We start from the raw sequence: 23427 nt of genomic DNA, 5'->3' as shown, positions 1-23427 counted from the left end.
CTTCGCGTCGGTTGACAATGGTTTCCTCGGGGTGTCAATTTCAACTATTACCCTCTCAAACAGGCACTATTTATATAGTGTGTGAAATTCACTTTATTATTAATTATACCCATGCTATATACAATGCATCAGTTAATTAAGACAGAAGTAATAGTCAATAACTACTATGCTCCCTCCTTCCCCTAAGACACACATATTTCAGGTTTAAATTTTCATATACATGTACATGTAGTTCTAATCAATCTGCATTAATGATGAAATGTGACAGTGTACAAAAAAGCAATCTATTACATCTATCGAACATATGGCGAAAAAAAAACCCAGAATCTTTAATCTCAATAAATTCAATACACATAGATGCTTATAACAATTCGCTCCAATATTTCTTTGCAACATATCAGTGCATGAAATTTCATTGAGATGTACTGTGTCATGCAATTATTGCTGGCAACAAATTAAATTACTAGTTTATATAATTTGATGAATTCTTCACCATATCTTTTGATATACGTATCTATGATATCTTTATATCAAGTTGAAAAAAACCCAAAACTTTCAAAGAAAATTAAAAATGAACGAACAAATACACGTCAAGTAATTTTTTCCTTTCTTGATGCGCGAAAAGATAACATTAAACATGGTATCAATAGAATACAAAGTATAAATTTAAAATATTAAAATATAAAATGAAGGTAGGTGACGCTTCCTTTGTCACAATAAATTCTCAAAAATTCTTTAAAAATTTACTTTTATCTGTATGAGATACTTTTATTTTATCGCTCTTATCAGAGAATTTATCAACATTAGAAAGACTAAATCATAATATTTATGGCCCGTGAATAGCTAACAGCGCTGAAAAGGACTAGTATCAAATGATGGTTGATTTCTTGCCTGCTTTGTCAAAAGTTTTGCACATTTCGATCGAGACAAGCGTATATAATGTATCCTTATATATCTTATAGTTATCTAAACACTCTTATGTCATGACTAAATTAATTAATGATTCTCCAGGAGTAAGAAGGATGAGGATAAAATGTCAAACCACGCGGTAATTTATTAATTGTTATGAACTTATGCTATTTTCAATTAGTTTCCCTGCAATTAAATTAATTTTTTATCGAATGATTCATATATATGTAATACTGATGGAGTAAATCGTGGTCTTCATGCGTCGAAAAAACCCACATTTCCCACACATTCCACCTACAAAACAAGAATCGTGTCCAATGGCAGATCAAGACCTGCACGAAAAAATAATGGGAAATTAGTGGATTAAACAGTTGACACAATCTTTGCAGCGGAATCTGGGCGTAAACAATAGGCCTATAGGATGCATTTTTAATTAACAGTCACGGAAGCTTATTAAGAAAAACTTTATTTACATCCACGTAATTAATTGTTTTGTCATAAATTAATTCGGTGAAACTTTTGAATCATTCACGTACGTTAACAACCATAATTAATCATTATAATAATATAGGTAACAATAGATATACATGTGTATGTATGCTCACATAAATTTATTAATTTGTTTGAACAAAAATTGCAACTTCACGTAACGTTGCTATTCGAATTTTTTTTTATAATAAATATTTTTAAAAATATATCTAAGTCGTAACACCTAAACACAACATAACTGAAATTCACGCGCTGCCAAAAGGCCGTTAGTTCACCTAAAAACTCAAAGAGAGTGTTGCAGAAATTTAGGGGGTATTCCCTAACGTGGAAAGGACCTTTAAATATTTACTAGTATTAAAAATATAGACACATTTCGTAGACGACTATATATCTACACAGCGGGTATGTTCCGTATGTAGGCAAAATACAAGTGATCCACAAACATTTTACGCGCATTTCTATCGAACACGACAACCACCAAATACAGTTAGGAAGATGACCATATATTCTGTATTTTGATGTTAAAGGGGCATGGTCACGATTTTGGTCAAAAATTATTTTTCCCATTTTAATGTTTACAGTGCTTCACTAAGGCATTTATAATAGACAACCAAAATTTGAGTGTCATTCGTTGAGTTATAAGAGAGTTACAGAGCTTACAATTCTTTGCTATGTAAACAAAGCTTTTGTTTACATTTTGAACGTTGAAGTAAAAATTCCAGTTTTAGACTTAAATGTGCTAAACGTTAAGAACTGTTTTAAAATGCTTAAAATGAATATGAAGATGGACAAATCAGCTTGAAAAAAGGTTTTTACTGGTATATTGAACCCATGTAAACAAAAACAGGACACGAGCCTTGTTTACATGACAAAGAATTGTGAGACCCTTGCATCTTGCTTATAAATCTACGACTAACTCTCAAATTTCATTTGATTAGTAGATATGCATTCTTCAATTTGTAAATAATAAAAACAGAAAAATAGAATTTGACCAAAATCGTAACTATGCCCCTTTAACGTACGAGGGTTGTCTCAAAATAGTGTAGACAAGTGGCGTTATTCAGTTAATCGAAGACGAAGACACAGGAAGATTAAACTTGTGCCACAAAGGGTTCAAGTAATTGACAACCCTCGTATATCAATTTGATTTTTACTGTCGAACGTGTTTAAAATATCATTCTTTGGAGCTACGTGAATAAATCTGATTCGGACTCTTCAAAACCGTCAGAGTTGTAATTATAATCATCGCATGTTTCTATAGTATCTAGATAAACGCCTAGTCCAGATAAAAAAGTGGAACAAATTTATCCGTACATATTTTCTTTACCCCACTGCTTTAATCGCCAATTCATACCTTTAAATGATTTTTTTTGCTTTACATGTACATGTATCCTTGAAATCAGCATATCCGGTTATTTCATAAAAAAGGAAAAAATCTCAACTTTCAACATTGTGCGTACATTGTTTTAAAATCCCTTGCATGTTGAGAAGAAAATGTTTTAATTCAAGTTTATAACGGGACTTCACACAGTAAGCAATACTGAAAAAAAACCAAGCACGCATGCAAAATATTACATTTACAAACGTTTAAATAACTTTATTCTGACATTCTTAAATTATCTATAAACACTACCTTTTCATGCAAAACATGAATAAAAAAAAGTTCCAACTGTTTCGGGATTCGAACCCCAATCAAAAAATTTAGAAACGGTCACATTCTATTCTAACTGTTCACCACTCGACTAATCTAAACATGACCTAATGCGGTGGATTTAACACAACGTTCTTTTATTTCAAAGGCATTAATGATTTTTTTCCCCCAAAAGTTAGATTTTCTTTTTAAAATATGCCTCTATGAAACAAAAATCGGAAATGGAAGTGTTCAAGAACTTGTCTTACTCTACATGTTAAAATTGAATTAATTTTGTTTCAAGGAGGCAGTTTTTCACAACGATGAGGTCGTCTTTTTTAATAAAGCGTGAAATCTGCCACAGTTGTTTGGGTAACTATTTCAATTTCATATCAGTAAATGAAAATTCTTATAAATGTTAGTACAAACTTTCTAGATGAAATCCTACACTGCTTCATACACAACATCGCAAAGGAACTGCAACACCCTCTTTTTTCCTGAGAAATTATGATCAAGAGCATCAGTTACCGGAATGGAACATCCGGTTTTTTTTTTATATAACACATCATACATGTACCATAATTATAAAACTGATATATGTGGATTACCTGAGGTTGATCAAGTAGACTAATACATGTATGTGATCATTCAAAATAATATGACTATGTCCATTGAACATGAATACATGTGTAACACAGTTTTAACATATTGAATTTGTAAAGTATACGCATACATAACTGCGTAAATTGAAGTAATTTCAACTATCCATAAACCAATGTATGTGTCATTGCTAGTCGCTATTATGACAACCGTTCATTATGTTTCACTTTTGTGACGTTATGTTTCAGATATGTGTAACTACGTCAGCAGCTTCTGTCAAACATGGCTTCTCCCCCACTGTCTCAGTTTCAATCACAATTTTTTCATCTTTCTCCTGAGAATCTTGAGAATCTTGATGGTCATTTGACGAACAAGATGATTCGTTCTTTAAATGATCTGACTTTAAGAACCTTGGTCCTGAGATTGCAATAGCCAGAGCGCCAATAGGAGCCGTGATTATAATGGACAAAACCGCCATTGTGAGAACTGTTAATCCCAGAGGCTTCAACGTCTCGTTTTTATCTTTTATAGCTTGGTCCAATGCCAGTCCACCTATAGCGGCCTGTGGTCACAAAAATATAAATGTAAGCCTTCAATTTAATTCATTTCCAATTGTAATATACATATCCCGCAAATATCACTCAACCTTGTATTTTACCTGCACTGTCGCCTTTGGAATCCATGCCAGTGACACAAATATTTGTTCTTTAAGATTCAAACCAGACCTAAGTACGGCTAAAAACGTCACGGAACATCGCACCAGTAAGCCAGAAGCCAGGACAGCAACACCAAATCCTAGAAAAGGGAGACAGTACTTATAACACATCCTCTGTGTGAAAAAAACAACCTTGCATAAGTCACCAGGGCTCAATGTGTCGATTTTAACAAATACTGTATTATCTGACCCCCCCCCCCCCAAATGTAACAGCCACTGTATCATATGACACCCCCAAATGTAACAGCCACTGTAACAATGACATTCCCAAATCTTACCGACGATGTAGGGATCCTGTATCTGTTCTATCCTGACCGCGGCACCAATCAATCCAAATAAAACGGGCTGAAATATCATCCACAACAAACCAACCGCTTCAGTCATGGCGGCCTGTGCAAAAAAAAAAAGTTTTCGGAATAAGTCTGAACCCAGTCTGTGTTTTCTAAAACGGAATAATATACATGTACATCTCTTTATCAAAGGAAGCTGTTTGTACAAAAATAAAAGCAAGTCAAAATGCATACGGTCTGTTCTGGTGTGTTCATCTTTCTCCACCTGATGCCGCTGACAAAAGGCAGGACCAGACAGCCGAGCGGTCCAGCGCCGGCCATATCTATATACGTACTGCCAAAGGTTGCCAGCAAACCTCCCGTAAAAAGCAACATGGCGCGAAAGAAAACTAAATTGGACTGAAAAAAACCCCGAACAGATCTGTGAATTTTCATCGTTATAGACAACTATTAATCGTTTCCATGGTTTATTGAGTATCACTTACACTATTTTTGGCTGGAATAAACCACAAACATATTCCCAGAATGCACCCATACGCTATTCCAAGCAATGCTTCAAGAGGTCCCTTGGCTATCGTCCACGCTAAGTCACCTGTTGAAAAACACAATATATATAAAGATTCGCATATAATAGAATATAAAAGCGTCTAGTTTCGGTTTTGGATAGAATCTAGAAATCGGCAACATTAAACATTAAAAGAAATACCAGAATATTTTCATTTTACCTGTTGAAAACGCAATGCCAAGAGAGATTCCGAACCCTGAGATGGCCACGACATCGTCGATACTGGCAGCAGCAATAACTAGAGTGGGGATCCCCTTATCCAACCCGAAACCTCGCTCTGCTAGACTTAGGAGGGAGGGAACCACGACAGCCGGGGAAATGGCGGAAAGAACAAATCTAAAGGAGATCCAAAAATGGTGTAATGAACACTGTATAACACATACTCGTACATGTACATGTATATCCTAATTGACAGTAAGTTTATGCTCGATAACAAAAGATTTATATACCGTAGATGGAGACAATAGGTGCTTTATTGATTTACCCTAAAAGAAAAGCCCAGACCCAAGGAAGGTCCATCAGGAAATGTGAAACGACTGCGCATGTCAAACATTCTAGAAGACAGGGTAGAAAGGCCAGTCTGCTGACAGTGGCTGAGAGTTTCCTCAGGGCTACCGGATCGAGTCCTAGACCGGCCCGAATCAGGATCACCGTCAGAGCCATCCGCCTGGATCAAAAAACTGGGTTTAGGGTCTAATCAATTCATGTGTTCAGCTCAGACATCAATTATTTGTTTCTACATTTTTATTTTTCATACTTCATCATCATCATCAACATCTCTCTCTCTCTCTCTCTCTCTCTCTCTCTCTCTCTCTCTCTCTCTCTCTCTCTCTCTCTCTCTCTCTCTCTCGTTACGCTCTTTATATTTAATGATGAATATTTACCTTTAAGAGGAATCATTTTATGCAAAGTTCGTTCAATGCCAATGACAGAATTAGTGTCATTAACAAGCAGGAAACTAATGTCAACTCGACCCTGAGATTTTTAATGATGATAGAGGGAGTGCGATACATTCATTTGAATTGCAAGGGATCAAAAGTTAATGCAAGACATTCAGTAACTGCAATGTAACGGCTGGAAAGACTTTTCATGTTGAGTGTAAAACTGATGTCTGATATTGTTTTGTTGGTTCTTAAAATTGCATGTGTATTAAAACACGTTAAGTACTAACAAAAGCCGCAAGTTATTTTTCTGCTGTTAACGAACGTTTAAATGAAATAAATTAGGTGTCAGTTATCAAATAATACGTTATTATTATCATAATTATATCTGGACCACAACTTGACATTGCCCATTAACTATAAGCAGCGCGCGTCGTATAAAAATATGGTATGGTTAATGGAAATAGCACGTCCAATGATACAACAAAAATTCTTTCTTCTGCACACTTTTGTTATAATAAATTGATACACTGATTATTAGAACTAAACCTGCGATTCATTGATACACACATTATTAGAACAGATAACAGAGCAGATTGAGCCAATTGTAAAAGGCTTAAACACAGAGCAACAGTGGAAGGTGCGATATAAGTCCCTCGACCTACTGGTGCTGAAGTCGGTGTGGGGTTGGTGGGGGTGGGGTAAATATAGGTGACACGGAGCGACATTCCGATTTTCCATCCACTCTTCAGTTTCCTGATAACTTACTTCTGGCATAAATAGTTTGTCAGAGTTTATAGAAATGTCAAACGAGAGGACCTTCAAATGTAATTCTACAAGGCGACACCAGGTTTATTGTCGTTATTTGTAAAACATCAACATTCATAATGTCATTATCCTAATATATTAACCGGCATCTGTAGTCTAACGTAATTTTATAAAGATATTTGCGCTATCATCCATTAAAGGTCTTTTTTCTAGAAAACAGGGGGAATATTCGCGACAAAACAGCTTCAAAATACACGCGAAACCTATAAGATGTAAGAAAGTCAGTACTATATGATATAAAAGAAGTTTATATATAATAAGTTAAAAGAGAATACTAGTAATAAAAATTAAAGTATTCTCATTTTTATTTGCTGAATAATACCTGTAGCACTTTGTTCAGTTTAACATTTATCATTTTATAAAACCATGATTTACGTGTAAACATCATGCATTTCGAAAAAAAAATCAATAAAAATCATTATTACTGAAAAAAGTGATAAAGCAGATTGGGCATTGAAATCGTCCACAAATATCAAGGCAAAAGTTGTCTTTTTCTAAAATTCCGACGAACGTTTGCAAAGGGTTTGTATTTTTGCTTTTACCTTATAGAAGTACACTCCGCCCACTTTGCATTGCAAGCATGCATGTTGTTATGACGGTGGTAACATTTTGTGTGCAGACAACTTTGTGGTTAAAGTGTGAAATTAATGAATAATTAATGAATAATTACGACTGTAAAAATGTTGGTTTTGCTGTTGTTGGTTGAAGACATTTTTTGCAATAAACGTGATTTAGAAATATCAGTTTCCTTACAACCAAAACTCAGAATACAAACTCTTAAGTTGCGCCGTGCGACCGAAGGATAATTTCTGCTTTAGGAAATTCCCTTCGTGTCGCACTGCACGAAGTTGGAAACGCAAAACTTGGAAGATTTATGCATTTTTGTATTTTCGTGACCAACACGTTTTTCTAAGATTTTTGGCTGTATCCTTAAGCACGAAATTGAAAAGCGCAATTGTATGACACGTGTACTATTTATGGGCTTTTTTATTTTTCAACTCAACATAATCATAATTAAGCAAAAACTAATTTATCAAAATTAATGCTAGATACACTGTACACAAATAGAGGTGTTTTTTTTAAATCTTATTTGAAAAATGAACTGAGAACCAAATTCTTGTTTAATTTTTCAACTCAACATAATCATAATTAAGCAAAAACTAATTTATCAAAATTAATGCTAGATACATTGTACACAAATAGAGGGTTTTTTTTAAATCTTATTTGAAAAATGAACTGAGAACCAAATTCTTGAGCTAACTGCTCCCTGAAATCTTATACAAGTATTTGAGGCATCATTAAAAAGCGAGCTTTATCAAGTTCGTGTTTGTGGTTTTTTCTTTGTTTTTTTTTTTTGGGGGGGGGGGGGTTAAATTTGTTTTTGTTTTTTGGCTTATCAATATGCGGTATCTAAAGGAAGGCCTGTTTCCTTCATCACTTTTGAAATGATCCATTAATTGAAAATAACGAGAGATAGATTCTATATATAACAACGCATGCATACATTAATCTCTGGTAGTATTCAAATATACGCCCTCTCCATCAATATGAGAAATCACTGCCAGTAATTTTTATAATTTCCTTCTATTCATGCAAATTAAAGAGCTTGAAAAAGCGATATATTTCTAGATGTTGTGATTTATGACTTAAGCAAAATATATGTACATAGTGATTGAGGTCATTTTTCATGCTTCACGGAATATCTTTTAAGAACCTATTTATTCTAACTCCCTCTTTAACATGAACTACTTAGCTGTCACCCCCACCCCCACCCCCCAAATGCCTTATATACTGTCTTATTCGTAAATACACGTAGTTTAATTTTATTCATACATGATTTGAATTAGACAGACTAGAATTTAACTTATAAAATTAAAACTTTTATCAATTAATTATATTAATTTAGAAAAAAATAAAATGTGAGCATCTCATAGTATGGCATTGTATATAACTATACCACTCTGTAAGTTTACATCCTCTTTGACCGACATAGACAGGAGTCCTACCTTAATGCTCCGGACCAGACCGGCGATATATTGTGTCCAATCTCTGACAGCACAGGCACGTTACTCAAAGCAAACCCGGCGATCACCATGCCTATTTATGACATAGCAAGGATTTTAAAAAATCAAGGAAAATTGTAAATCTAGCCCCCCCCCCCTTTCCCTCACACTTGTAAATTATAATTATGAAGATATTTAAAACAATGGATGTTAAAGAATGCAACAGAACTACAAAAAGAACTAAGAAATATTTGTTTTTCAAACCTCACAATCTTTATCGGTGAAATTAAACAAACTACATACACTTTAAATACCAGAAAAGAATTCTCGTAAGAATATACAATGAAATTGAAAACAAAATATAACCCAACATCAGTATTCCTTTGTCCTTATATTATACATACCTAGTAACGGAGGTAAATATATCCTGGAGAAAATGTATCCCCCCGCGACAGCGCTGGTAAACAGGACGAGGAGAGAGAATAAGTGACCCCCGGGCAGTGCCAGCCTGTCCGTGATAGAGAGGGCTGTAGTCCATATCATCACCATCAGCATCGTAAACTGGGCCAGCATTGCCAGGAATTCTCGAAGTTTATAAGAACACAGTCTTTGAAAAGCCATCTTTGACAACTTGGTTTTGGAATAAATGATTCTCTTTCAATAGTTCTGAAATATCAGAAACGGTTCGTTACAAAAGGACCAAGCGTGCATACTCTATGCACGTTCATTCATACAGCTTTCAATACTAAGGAACATATCCTACCTACCTGTTTGTTTTGACAGCAACGTTTTATTAAATGACCATACAGTCTTTCCCTAATGACTGATTAATCATAGAATTTCCTTATTTTTTTTCTTTAAAAATTTCTTGTAAAAACGGGGACGGGGCGAAAAATATGTTATGCGCATGCGCAACGAAAACTGGAATTCATTTATAAAGAACTGTTTTAATGAATTTTGGTGCTGGAGACAGAACTTTAAAGAGTTTAAAGATACAGGTAAGATAAACTTTAGATTAAACCAATTGTTATTAGAAGGTCAACCACATTAAGAAAATTAAATATTGATTTCTACCATTTTAGAAAGATTTTAATTATAATAGGTTAGTTTTGTTTTCTTAATATTTTTAAAAATGTCAAACTAATTTTCTTGTAATAAAAATAACCCCCCCCCCAAAAAAAGCAAACAATCGCCAAAAATAAGGAAAAAAACCCCTAAAACGCGTGTTTCTTTATTATTCTAAAATAATTTTTCCAGATCGAGAATAAAAATGAGTAACGGCCAGTACCACATGGAATGCCAAGGAAACACTAGCAAATCTCCGGACAACGAAAGGAAGTCAATTGTTCATAAAATCGTCAACGCACTTTTACCCAGTTCTAAATCTACCCAGGATGCTGACCGTTCTGGTTCACTGAACACATGTTCAGGAGAAAGCGTTCCGTTGATATTCCGTGGAAGATGCGCTCAGTATGCCCAGTTTTGTGTGATATGTGCCTCGGTCTGGATAGTTCTATTCTCGGTCTCGGGGGAGCAGTCCCTCCCCGGGGGAAACCTGTTCTCGCTCTTAGTTCTGTTTGCCGGCGCTGTGGCGGGAGGACACGTCTTCTCCTTAATACACCTACCTCCTTTGCTTGGTGAGTCAGGGGGTAAAACCCAGACGAGGATTTTGGATTATACTTTTTGATCAACAATAACATACGCTAGCATTTGATACATTCTTCATTTTCAACGATTCTTAAATCTTGTATTCGTAAAAAATCGCCATTAAAAATTAATAAAAAATGATTGCTTTGATATAGGGATGCTGATAGTCGGTGGACTGTTGTCCAATATCCCAGGTGTGAAGGTAGTGGGATTAGGGATTGATCCCAAATGGTCCGCTTCACTCAGGTAAGTCCAACGCTTTGCGCAAAAAAATGCTAGATGCATTAATATTTGTTAAAAATTATAAATGATTATTATGATAATAATTAGTTTCGTGCGAGTTGCAATTCTTGGTGCGCAATATAATGACTCCCACAGTTGAGCGACCTCAAAAACTGCGTTTGGTCCCCCGCGGGCTACTTCAGCTTACATAGCTTCTGCCAAAAAGAATGTAAAAATCTCTTTATCTGTTTCTTTATTGACATTTATTATAGAGGACATGGCTACTCATAAAATCTACCCAATTAAAAAACCTAGCCATTAATTACATGTGTTCAAAAATTAATAAAAATCCACAGAATCTAGTTTAAAACTTAAAAAAAATCGATAATGTTATCTGAATATTTCCCGTCTTTTCTAAACAGGGCTCTTCTTTCCTTGATAGTTTAGTATATATACTATAACATTGGCCATGACCACCCATTCCTTTAAAGTTCATTTTCAAAGTCACTGAAGTTAATGAAATCCTGTCAGTGGACACAGTAAAAATTAGTTGAGAATAAAGATAATAATATTATGCATAAAATGCATATCATATGCATAATAGTGATAATACCATATTTTGCATACAATCAACCTATAACGAATGCTCAAAAGCCAATGATTTAAAGATTACCCTTGAATGCTAGATTATCTAACGTGATGATTTACTTGATGACAGGAAGATAGCACTGACCGTGATCCTGTTGAGGGCGGGGCTAGGTCTGGATCCTGTGGCCCTCAGGAAACTCTCACTGACCGTCTTCAGGGTGGCTCTCGTACCCTGCCTCTTTGAGGTGGCTGCCAATGCGGTGGCGGCTCGCCTCCTCCTGGACATGCCGTGGGACTGGGCGTTCATGTTAGGGTAAACGTCGTTTTTCCTTACTTCTAAAAGCAACTCACGTATTTCACGACATCTTAATTAAAGAATATGGGGGAACAAGATAGCGCAAATGCCCATTTGGTTTTGTCGTAAAAAACAATTTCAAATTAATTTTTTTCCAACCAAATATACTAGATGGTGTTATATTACAAGTTTACAAAAGCACGATTTCTAACTATATTCAGTTTTGAATATTTTAATAAACGATAAGAAAAAAAAAATAAATTCTAAAGTTTTGGTGGTATCGAACCCACAACCTAAAAACCCTAGCTCTATAGTGTTATCTAATGTCTGGTGCTCTAACCACTGAGCCATTTCAGTCACAACAAACTTCATTGTTAGATACTAAATGCAACTTCAACCAAAAATTTTCGGACTTTAGTTTTTCTCTAAAACGATCAATTGTTGGGATACAAAATAACATTTTTAAAGTATAGTGGGTCATCTCTCCATGTTTTTGTTGATTGAAATTGGTTTGATTTCCTTTAAACCTCATATAGACTATGACAAAAATATGGAGCCCAGACCCACTCTATAAAAGAAAAGGCATTGAAGTTCTTAAAATGACACTATTTGGAGGTTTTGACACGCATACGCCAGTTTAAATCAACCTATTCTAAATATTTAAAATATTTGAAGGTTTTAAATCGATGGTATGGTAAATATAAATTGTTTTCAATAATTGAGAAAGAAATTATAAGATTTGTTCATATTTTAATTTGATAGTATCTTATTTATCCTCATATGGGCAGTTTACACGCCTTATTCACCCATCTTCTTTCTTTAAATTAGACAACGATTGTTGAAGTCTATATTTGGTTAGGGAGAGAAAAGCCGAGACCGTCTGGGCAAACTAAATTGAGTAAAATCAATCAAAATCCTGTTAGTATGTAAGTCTAGAAAGTACATGTAGTAAACTCTTAGATTGACATTTAATAAATAGCTTACCCCCATCCCTCTCTGGTTTCCAGGTTTGCCCTGACGGCGGTGTCCCCTGCCGTGGTGGTGCCCTCACTGCTGACCCTCTCTGACGCCGGCTACGGACTGGACAAGGGGATCCCCACCCTTGTGATCGCGGCCGCAACCATTGATGACGTATTTAACATCACGGGCTTTGGCGTACTGCTCGGAATCGTCTTCTCGCAAGGTATAAAAAAATCATGCCAATCTCTTTCAAACCAGTAGATTTCAAGATAAATATACATGTAGGCCTATACAGTGTTTTAATATACATAATATCCATTCTTGTTTTAGGCGAGCTGGCGCTGACTATAGCCAAGGGTCCTCTCGAGATGTTACTGGGGATAGTTTATGGTCTTTTCTTTGGTGTTTTCCTGTGGTACTTCCCATCCAAAGATAATGTAAGTTCTTGATAACAGCCGTGTTTCTATTTTCGCAAACACAGAGTTATAGTTTTAATATAGGTCTGGTCTTAGCTAACTAAGACAGACTATAGTCAGGTTGACAAATTATCTTCCCGATGTGTTGGTTTCTTTTCTTGGCAAACAGAAACCTTATATTGAATATGTAATCACTTTCCAAGTAATGAAACAAGATTATTTTAACTGAAATTGATTATTTCAAATTCATTAAGTATTTGGGTTTCTTCTTTATTTAAACAGGATAACGTGTCGTTTTACCGCACCGTGACACTGCTGGGGTTCGGTCTGGTGGCTGTCTTTGGTAGCTCCATGATTGACCTGTCCGGGGCCGGTCCTCTAGGCTGTCTGACCGTGGGGCTGGTGGCGGCCTTTGGGTGGAGAAAACAGCGACAGGCGGGAGAAAAAGCAAGTTATTAAATCAGACAGACTTCACTTCTTCTGGCTTTAAAATCAGAAAGCAAAGATTCGTACGCCTTTTTTGTCGTTACATTTTTTGTAATGTTATATTTTATGGTATAGGACCAGGTAGCTTTGGCCTCCGGAGTTTTGTGGATGCTGTTCCAGCCATTTTTATTCGGACTGATTGGGGCTGCTGTCAAATCAGAACAAATTCACGACGTAAGATCCCTAGGTAGGTTGTCCAATATATTACAAGTATAAAAATATTACAAGTATAAATCTATATTCATATATACATACCGGTATATAGCAACATCTCCTTCTACAGTGTATATCTATGGATAACAATCTCCTTCCATATCCATATGCAGCATTTCCTTCAATATCCATATACATCATCTTCTCCTTCTATATCCATGTACAACAACGTTTCCTTCAATATCCATATACAATATCTCCTTCTATATCCATGTACAACAACATTTCCTTCAATATCCATATACCGGTACAATATTTCCTTCTATATCCATGTACATCATCTCCTTCTATATCCATGTACAACAACATTTCCTTCAATACCCATATAAAACAAAATCTTCTCCGTCGTGATATATGGAACGATATGAGAAATTCAATTTCATAGGAAGAACAGTTGGTGTTAGAACGTTACAGTATTCCAACATTATTTCACAAGACTTATGTTACATTAATTAAAGTTTTGAAATTTAAAGAATTCAAAATTATCTATAGTTTTGAATTCTTTTAATGTAACACTTAGACTGATAAGATGCATCAAGTCATGCCTCCTCCCTTTGCCTTGTTATACCATTAAAGGGATTAATCCTTCGCATGTATATGTACACATACAACTTCATATCTTCTGTTATACAGCTATATGATATAAGACTTGTCCTGTTTCTGTAGGACTGGGGACCGCTGTGATAGCCGTAGGACAGTCCGTCAGAATCGGCGCTTCTGTGTTGTCAGTGCTTGGAACAGAGTTCTCAACGAAAGAACGCCTCTTCATTGCAATGGCGCGATTTCCCAAAGCAACCGTTCAAGTAAGCAAATCTTTCTACAATGCTAAAGAAATTTACCGTTGTTCGCAATCTAAGTATTTTAAAAACCGGTGTCTTTTTCTTATATGCAGGCGGCCATAGGAGGACTTGCCTTAGACATGGCCCTGGCCGGTGACAACCCTGAGTTTGTGCGGCTTGGTACCACCGTTCTGACCACTGCGGTACTGTCCATCATAATCACAGCCCCCATCGGCGCCCTGGCCATTGCGCTGTCGGGCCCAAGGTTTCTCAACAAACTGGACAGGAAGTGTACAGACCTTGAGAACAGCGAGAGTACCAATCATCCAGAGAACGCAGCTATGTTACCGAGTGATTCAGAACAACTTGTCGTTACCATGGAAACGACTCACTGAGCTATATTATAATTTGACTTTTCTATTTTTAAAATGCATATATTACTGGAAACCACTTCAGGGAGTTGATAGATCTGTAATTATGCATTGATTACAGACGCTATATTTCAAACTAGGTTTTGTGCCACGTAATACTGATGAACCTCTTTTATTAAGCAGATCTTGGTTATGTAGATACTCTGATGTTGACATCTTAATGATATCATTACCAGTGACTTCCTTGTGATATACATGCCATCTTTTGTTGCTATATGTGATTTCTCTACTCAAAATTCATTTGTACACCCCAATATTATACGTTGTAGACTAGAATATAATGTAAAGTTCATGCAGATACATATATCACATGATTCCCGTGTACTAAGGAGTGGCCACTTACCAGACCTACAATATATTTATATAGAAACAGCCAGACTAAAATCTACACACCCCGTTTATCGATAGGTTGAAATCCACAGCAGTTGAAACTGACAGGACTGAATTCGACACGCCCTGTTTATCGATTGGTCGAAACCTACAGCGACCTAAGAAAAATCACGGACTGCACGAAATTATCATGCTGATATCAGACTGGAGACGATTCGGCGTTTCTTTTAGCTAACATACTTATCTACGTTAACAGTAAATTATTGAATTTTCTTACTATTTATTATCAATGTATTTATAGTTAAAAGAAAGATGTACATTTAAACAATAAAATGCTTTCTTTGATGATCATCAAAGAAAGCATTTTATTTTTTAAATATACAGTATAACAGATGGACAGGTTGCAAAGACCATAGCATAAAACGGCCTGTCAAAATATGTATGAATAAATTTCAACTTGGTTTTTTTTTTTTTTTTTGGATTGCAAAATAAGAAACCTTGATCAGATTTTAAGAGCGATAATTATGCACTTACACGAGTTTTGTGTACATAACAAACATTATGAACTCTATATCTCTCTTATAACTTACAAAATTTTGGATTATCTTAAGAAATATCTTGCTGGACATGTGAACATTAAAATTTGAAAAAAGAAATTAAATTTTGTCTTATTTATTCGTTAAAAAATTAATCATACGAAATAATACGAAGTAAATACTATAATCAGCATGTTGGTACATGAAACTTTCAGCAATAAAATGCAGTTCATTTGGACAGAAACCTAAGACCTATATTTCTTATACTCTTTTAGATATAGATACATTTCATGAGAATATCCTAAATATGTTAGATTGGATTCACTATTATGTTAACTCCTACCGGGCTACGGTAAGTTTATTTTAATATTAGAACCATTTCAACAAGACAGTGGACTTTCGGTATAGGACGTAACTATCTATTTCTGGCATCAAAAAAGTTTTTTTTTTTAAATGACGCTGGTTTTGAATGAGATATGCGTAGAATTTGCTCAAATACCATCCAAATCTTGTTGATTTTTAAAAAAGAGCTATGACCGAGTGGCCAACAACGAAATAGACAGGACTACGTCACTTTGCTGTTTGACAGAACTTTATACCCAAAGTCCAAGCTCTTGTTAAAACGGTTCTAGTCCCTTTGTGCAAGCCGAATATTGGCTTGTACATGTATAGTTGCCTAGAATTAACGGATCGATGCTTTCAAATGAGGGCATAAACTGGTTCAAGAACAATGGAGTTTTCACCGGTGTGAGAGCATCTAGTCTGAAGTCTTCAATTCGTCCAAACACTATCAGACGAACATACTTTTTAGTAATCATAAACTTGCTTTTGCTTAGAAATGGATATACTAGTTTATTTGGTTATATTCATAACTACCGGTATCACATTAAATCGATTACCCGAGTACGGAGTCGAGTATCAACTATCGGGGGGTGGGGTAAACATTGCAATATTTCGTTGTGTTTTTTTTTTAAAAATAATTATTTATTATTATTATATAACATCTCACCGCTATATCCAAGCTATATTCCTGTCATATTGTAAGTTTTGAATTGGGTGGGTGTAAATACAAAATTTACAACATGACAACTTTGTAAATTTTGTATCATCTTCGCTAGCCAAGGGTTTTCGGTCACCGAAAACCCTTGGCTAGCGAAGATGATTTTGTATTTACACCCACCCAGTAAATTCAAAATTTACAACATGACATTCCAACATAAAAATAACTCCCACGTCCTATCCTTTAAAACAATTAAAGGTCTATTTTACCTTTTGTGCAATGGGAGCATGCATTGACGTGTTGGTAGGGGTAAATCATGACTGGAATTCGATCAATTTTTAAAATAAATTCGCTTAATGATTAATTCATCGATTTCTTATTTAAAAAAAAATTAATTCCTATATTCTTGAATATACGAATGGGCAATTTTTATTCAGTAAAATATCAACGACAGTGTATTATGTTGAATTGACCTACAGTACACGAGAGTTTAAAACGTTTAAAAATCATAAACTGATTTAATTAATATTCCTGGACATTAATTTTTGCGGAATAAGGTAAATTCAGTTTGGATATTACATAATGTGGACAATGATTCTAGAATACTATCACTAAAATCTGAGGAAATCTAGGTTTAGTGGTTAGCGAATAGTGATGAAACTAAAATTGGCATCAAGCGCGACATAAAAGACACAATCAACAAACAAAACGGTCTTTTTAAACTTTCTAAATTTCTCCCGTGTTTTTTATATATATATATAATTCACATTTCACGTTGAATTGACGTCTTGATGGGAAGATAACCAGAACGATATATGATACTGTCCATACGATAGACAGACTGAACTATTTACTGAACGAGTGCTCGATTGGATATTTGCAGTCAATTAAACGGTTGCTAAATATAGATTTACAAATTTTTCATCAAATTCAAGAACATTTCATCATTATTTTATCATATCTATACTACTATATTAAAATAATAGACTCGAATTTTTGGTCTTTAATATCGAGAATTCGGAAGAATACTGTCTTTTGTTTTATATATTTTAGACATCATTGGTACTTGAAGATTACCAATTTGTTTTAATTTTTTCTCAGTTAAGCTTCGCTAATTAATAATCAACGAAAATTCCCCAAAAAATCCCGGAAATCACCTGGATTTTTTGGATTTTACAATCTTGCGCTTGCGCAATACATTCACGCTAACGGGATCTTTAGTTTATGTTTCCACAATATCACATCTGCATGAATAAACTCAGAAATGATAATACAAATACGGGTAAATTTTCATTGGACTTTTGCTATATATATTCTGTTCATGTATAAATTAATGATTTCTTATGAGAGAAAGTATAAGATAACAAATATACATTTGAAGTACTTTTGTCTTCGTGATGATAAAATTATTTGATTACATGCCAAAAAAAAAGATACATTATACTTGTTACGAGAGTGAAGATAGAATATGTTTTATCGTAAAAATGAATAATGTCCTACGGACCCAGTTTTACAAAGAAAATATGTGTACGTTGGTGAAAAAGGTGTTGAATTCTTCCATTCTATGGATTAAAAGTTTTAGTTGAAAGGTATTTGCAGTCTCAAAAAGGTTTGTTGTGATGAATTTGACTGTTATTTTCAAGGCAACTTCATTAATTTTCTCCAAAATCGTTCCGGAGCGATTCAGCAATTTTCTGCTACATTACGGGTATAAAGAAGGCATTCTAACTGTGGTGAGGGCCTTTCCCGAGACTCAGTTAGATTATTCAAACTAAGTAAAGTGAAATTAATAGCATTATTGTAGGCCTATATCTTTGTTATGTAAATGTCAATAATAAGGTGTGTCGATGTACCCATTTTGTAAATGTAAATTATGCAATGTCAACCCGTGCACGCACGGGTCAAAGTCTAGTATGTCACATATATTTCCTTTTTCATGTACATATTAGATGGAATAATTGTAGCATAAAAAGCCTTAAAATTAGATACGTTTGAATTTAATTAAACTGAACCGGTTAATGTAAAATATAACCATTCACATTATTAATTGACAACAAGATAATCGTTTGTGGTATTATATCATTCTCGAAAACTGTCGGTGCAAGGGTTTATATTAAAAAAAACACAAGGCAAGTTTTATACTGACTTTGAGAAACGACACTTTTAATATTATTTCAATAGGGTCACAAAGTAAACACGGAGAAAAATAAGTCCAACTTAATGTATTTTCAACAATTTTTAAATGTATAAGAAAAGTTCAGTAACTCATTTCAAACTAATAAAACAAAACAATTTATTAGATGACATTTTTTTTTATAAGAAACCTAACCAACCAACCAAACACAATTATATTGTCCACTGCAGGCCAATCGTTAAAATTTGAATGCCCATGGCACATTTAAAACCATGTTCGAATCTCCTCATAACTAGTACCTAAAATCCACGATATGGTAAAATTGAGTCACGTTCACAAATCAAAATAATGCCTCCATCACATTTATATCCCTAACATTGAGTCAATTTCACAAACCAAAATATTTATATCCCAAACACGCACTCTACACTAGTCTACGCGGAGGGATGGCAATTCTAAATTATAAGCACCAACTTCATTTTTTAACATCTCTTAAATTGGAGACTGTTAAAATGGCAGAAGAAATTAAAGAATGAGCGGGAAAGGGGAAAGCAAGACAATTCTCCAAACAAAGACAATAAAAAAAAGGTTTGAAAATAAATAAAATATAAATTTATATATTGCCATAGTATTCTACAGTATTAGTTGAAGTCCCTTTCCCTTACTAGTTTTCAAGGAATAAGGAATCAATCTTTGAGTATTATGAGGTGAGGTGATAATTTTGGTCGGGTTTTGGTCAAATCCAATAAAGCCCAAAGGGCTTTGTGATAGATTTGACCACGCTCACACCAAAATAATAACCTCATAATTCCTAATTACTCATATTTATATTATTTCTAATTTCTACCCATTAAAGCAACATTTTAAAACCACTATTTTTTCATGTAGCACACGCTATGTATTACTACGTGACGCTGCCAATAACGTTGTTCGGTTATGCCACAAGACACGCCCATTTTGTGTCGCTCGTCTTTTATAATTGATTCGTAATGTTATCACAGACAAAGAAAGTTGAACATGTAAATATCAATTAATCAGTTTGCATATTTCTTGGAGGAAGAGAGGATTTCAAAACATTAAATGCATTGATCATAAGATCTCTCTAATAGCACACGAACCCCTGAATTTGGGGGCCATGTATTCTACAACTAAGATAGAAGCTCTTTTGGTTATTCAGGCACGTAGCATCAAAAATTGAATTATCATGGAGTTGCCCCCCCCCACTTGTTTGGGAGTATGTAAAAAATTGATATGAAAATAAGGAAATGAGGAGTGAAATTGAAGTTATATACTACGCCCCCCCCCCCCCCCCCCCCCGATTAGGATTTTGAAGAACTTTAAATTTTCCTCTCTTTTTTTCTTGCTTGTCAAGATTTTTTGGATGAGTCTGCCCCCCCCCCTTTCAAAAACGATGCTACGTGCCTGTTATTACATGAATACATGTACTGTATCCAGGGTTATTTCAACCCGTGCAAGTTTTTGTCCTTCTATACTTGCAAACAGTTTTGCCCCATCTTAAATGTTATGCCTCGTCTTACTTTACTGTGTTTAAAGAAAGATAATTTGAGACATTGGAATTCGCACCGTTTTAAATCCGCCCACTGACAACGAGAGCAAATAGGGCGAAAATAAAACGGGGATAAATATTTCCCTGTATACAGTTTAATATACTCAATTGTTGCTATGTAGTTTGATGTCTTGAATTGAGAGATTTTTTTAAAGGCACAGCTGAAGGCTGGGGAGTGGGCAAGAATTCCCTTTGCTATAGATACAGTTCAGAATGGTTATTGCAAGTAATTTCTGGAAAAAAATAAAAAACTTAAAAACAAATATCCAGTCATTTAAATAGCTCCCTCAAGTAAATCAGATCACTTAAAAATGTGTAAATTTAGATTATTTTACATTATGAATTGTACAGTATTATTGGAATGGACTTCATAAGATCAAGGATGATGTAAAAATACATGTACCGGTAAATGTATGAATGCGTAGAAAAATGACTCCAGTTGTCTGAAATACATGTAAATAATGCTCTATACTTTAAAACATATATATTACTTTGTTTGTTCAAATGAGATCACAGTACTTTCAGTATTGGAATGTGGCGGATGCCTTGGTTGAGATTCTTCTAGGATGGACTGCAGACCAGGAGGCCTTGTTGTTTGTTGTGATGAAGTCTTCAGTCTGTGGAAATCTTCAGCAGTAGAGAGACTTGTTATCTTTTTGAGGGTGGTGGACCCGGCACCAGAACGCTGGCCCTCGGAGTACTTCTCATAGATGTACCACACGCCCCCGGACAGGTTCATAGATATACCGATGTAGGTGGGGTAGTTGTGGCTGATCCCCCCAAAAGTAAACAGACCAAAAAGGGTCTGTACCATTGCCTTCAGGCCCCCCACCACACTGGTAGTGAGGGCCGAAGTCAGACTGGTACACAGAAATAATGTGTAGTTCAAGAGGCACCCCATGCTGATCGCCAGGACGAATATCACAAAGAAGGACAATGGACTGTTTGTGGTGTACTTGGTGACTTGGAATACTTCACCATTCAGAAACATGTACAGTGTCAGAAAAGGCAGGGTGTTCACGCTGTTCAGTTGTAGTGTTTCCACAGTGCTGATGTCTTTCTCACAGTACCGCTGAACAAGCAGAAGGTACAGTGATTGTGAAAGGTTGCTCAATGCTCCACATGTATATGCTAGCCAGTTAAATTTCAGATCTCCATAACCTGCCCAAGAATAATTCATACATAAATACAAATTAATGCAAAAAGTTGATCAAGTTGACTTCAAGTTCTTCAACAATTATCTTCAACATTTTTTTCTACATATTAATCAAATTTGTATGAATTTTGCATTACTCAAAATAAAAGCACGTGCAGATCCAGAAAATTTTTCCAGAGGTATTCTCAGGAAAAACTCTGTTTGCCAGGGGGGTCTGAGGCCCATTTCAGGTAATTTTACTACTTGAGTTTAATAAGTTTGAATTTTTTCAGGGGGGGGGGGGGTCAGGACCCCCCCCTCTCCACATCAATGCATGAAAAATATGTTCATTATCTTACCTGCTACAACACAACCCATGGTCAAAAGAATCACAGATAGAGTTGTTGCCCGAGTAGGATGCGACTTCTTTAGAACAACAACAGATAAAAACATGGTCACTAACGGTACACATCGTTTTAGAACCCCATACATGGCAACATTCATGTGACTTAGAGCACTCAAGCCTAAGACTGAGTTGACTCCATAAAAAAAGGCAGGTAATGCAAACGACTTTCCTCTCTGTATGGTGTATCTGGGCAAATTTATCAGATTAACACATGACAACACCTCCAGAAGCGTAATGGTGAACACCATCTGAATCACCATGATGAATACAGGAAAATCAAATTCAAGTGTTGTCATCAAAGCCTTGTTTATAAATGCCATGGAAACAGAACATGTGCCGTACATAACTGCAGCAAGAGTTCCTCGCAAACCCGATTCTGTGAGACATTTTTCTAAGTAACCAATGAAGTTTGTCATTATGTCATTACAACTGAAAAAGAAAATTTTCATTACCAGTAATCCAGATTTTCACAAATGTAATAGTGACAGTCTCTGGCAGATCAAAAAAATCAATAAATAGAAATCCATGTACAGTGTAAATGTTTTACAAGTTTATTTACGGTAGGTTTTGTCAAACAAATACAACTTACATTCACAAGATTTATACTATAGGGTTCCATAAAGTTCTGAATGGATCAAAGATGTAGAATGAGAAGATCAATTAGCACTATACTCTGTCGTATGATATCCTGGCATCATATTCTGCTTAATTTTTTGATAATTATAAATAAATTAATGCAGGATTTGAACAGTGCTTATTCTAAAGTATGAAAAAATTCCAAGATTTTTCCTCCTTTGAAATCCCCCCCCCCTAAAGCTTGTCAAGTTGAATAAGCTGCTAAAAATTAAACGAATTAGGAGATTTTAAAAAGTAAATCACATAGAAATACTAGTATGTTTCATGTATCAAAAAATTGTGTGAGGCTTCCTGACAAATTTCCAAAGGAAAAAGTATTTTTTATGATGTTAGATATTTTCCCCTTCAAATTTTTGTAAGAAATCTGATTTCGTTCTTGTAAAGTTTTCAGCATGGGTAAAAGAGATGACTTATATTGATTTCAATTTAACTTTTAAGACAGGTATGTGTATTTTAACTATAAAAATCATCATAAAATATTGGAAACAGTAACCCGAGACATAACCTTATATAATAGAAGATTCATTAAGCTTCTGCTTTTGAATCTTAAAACTGTTAGGTACATAATTAGAGAATATTTTACTTCATGAAAGTTTTGGCATTCAGGATATTAATGCTATTTTATAAATCATTAAGATTATACATGTATTTAAATTTCATTTCTTTCTTGCCATGCCATCCTAGGCATCCTACATGGGATTGTAATGGGATAAGAGAAATAATGACAGATTTGAAT

At 34.9% G+C, this 23427-nt stretch overlaps 3 protein-coding genes across 4 annotated transcripts; 1 reads left to right on the top strand and 2 right to left on the bottom strand.

The window, feature by feature from the left end:
* Positions 1 to 1617: 1617 nt before the first annotated feature.
* Positions 1618 to 9933, bottom strand: LOC105347361 (sodium/hydrogen exchanger 9B2). 2 transcript variants are annotated; one of them, XR_010707916.1, is made up of 10 exons: positions 9315 to 9933; positions 8914 to 9004; positions 5683 to 5865; positions 5359 to 5534; positions 5119 to 5225; positions 4868 to 5032; positions 4622 to 4733; positions 4287 to 4423; positions 3637 to 4190; positions 1618 to 3525 (listed from the first exon to the last, which is right to left on the bottom strand). XR_010707916.1 is itself a non-coding variant. In XM_020074933.3 (9 exons), exons 1-9 carry the CDS (start codon positions 9529 to 9531, stop codon positions 3873 to 3875), a joined length of 1506 nt encoding a protein of 501 aa, XP_019930492.3. In that variant the 5' UTR covers positions 9532 to 9933; the 3' UTR covers positions 1618 to 3872. The 2 variants fall into 2 exon arrangements, 1 of the variants encoding a protein (XP_019930492.3); XM_020074933.3 differs by having other exon boundaries at positions 1618 to 4190.
* LOC105347396 (sodium/hydrogen exchanger 9B2) lies at positions 9781 to 15917 on the top strand. Its single transcript, XM_066065194.1, has 10 exons — positions 9781 to 9908; positions 10168 to 10547; positions 10713 to 10803; positions 11498 to 11680; positions 12670 to 12845; positions 12953 to 13059; positions 13321 to 13485; positions 13600 to 13711; positions 14404 to 14540; positions 14630 to 15917. The coding sequence occupies exons 2-10, from the start codon at positions 10181 to 10183 to the stop codon at positions 14909 to 14911; spliced, it is 1620 nt and encodes a 539-aa protein (XP_065921266.1). The 5' UTR covers positions 9781 to 9908; positions 10168 to 10180; the 3' UTR covers positions 14912 to 15917.
* A 4415-nt stretch (positions 15918 to 20332) lies between these two features.
* Positions 20333 to 22484, bottom strand: LOC117684831 (uncharacterized). Its single transcript, XM_034458562.2, has 2 exons — positions 22009 to 22484; positions 20333 to 21675 (listed from the first exon to the last, which is right to left on the bottom strand). Exons 1-2 carry the CDS (start codon positions 22469 to 22471, stop codon positions 21002 to 21004), a joined length of 1137 nt encoding a protein of 378 aa, XP_034314453.2. The 5' UTR covers positions 22472 to 22484; the 3' UTR covers positions 20333 to 21001.
* Positions 22485 to 23427: the final 943 nt, after the last annotated feature.

This window comes from Magallana gigas, chromosome 7 (assembly GCF_963853765.1).
Source record: "Magallana gigas chromosome 7, xbMagGiga1.1, whole genome shotgun sequence".
NCBI classification, from domain to species: domain Eukaryota; kingdom Metazoa; phylum Mollusca; class Bivalvia; order Ostreida; family Ostreidae; genus Magallana; species Magallana gigas.
The sequence above is the reverse complement of the archived record's forward strand: the minus strand, read 5'-3'. Positions and strand labels throughout refer to the sequence as shown.

Bases quoted from the DNA above. Each gene is read 5' to 3' on its own strand.
- LOC105347361 (XM_020074933.3), bottom strand. From the start codon at position 9,531: ATGGCTTTTCAAAGACTGTGTTCTTATAAACTTCGAGAATTCCTGGCA. The intron at 5,535-5,682 runs GTAAATCAATAA...GATCTCCTTTAG, and splicing joins GTCTGGGCTTTTCTTTTAGG to ATTTGTTCTTTCCGCCATTT. The intron at 4,734-4,867 runs GTATGCATTTTG...TTTTTTGCACAG, and splicing joins TGAACACACCAGAACAGACC to GCCGCCATGACTGAAGCGGT.
- LOC105347396 (XM_066065194.1), top strand. From the start codon at position 10,181: ATGAGTAACGGCCAGTACCACATGGAATGCCAAGGAAACACTAGCAAA. The intron at 12,846-12,952 runs GTATAAAAAAAT...TTCTTGTTTTAG, and splicing joins CGGAATCGTCTTCTCGCAAG to GCGAGCTGGCGCTGACTATA. The intron at 14,541-14,629 runs GTAAGCAAATCT...TCTTATATGCAG, and splicing joins TTCCCAAAGCAACCGTTCAA to GCGGCCATAGGAGGACTTGC.
- LOC117684831 (XM_034458562.2), bottom strand. From the start codon at position 22,471: ATGACAAACTTCATTGGTTACTTAGAAAAATGTCTCACAGAATCGGGT. The intron at 21,676-22,008 runs GTAAGATAATGA...ATTCTTGGGCAG, and splicing joins CATGGGTTGTGTTGTAGCAG to GTTATGGAGATCTGAAATTT.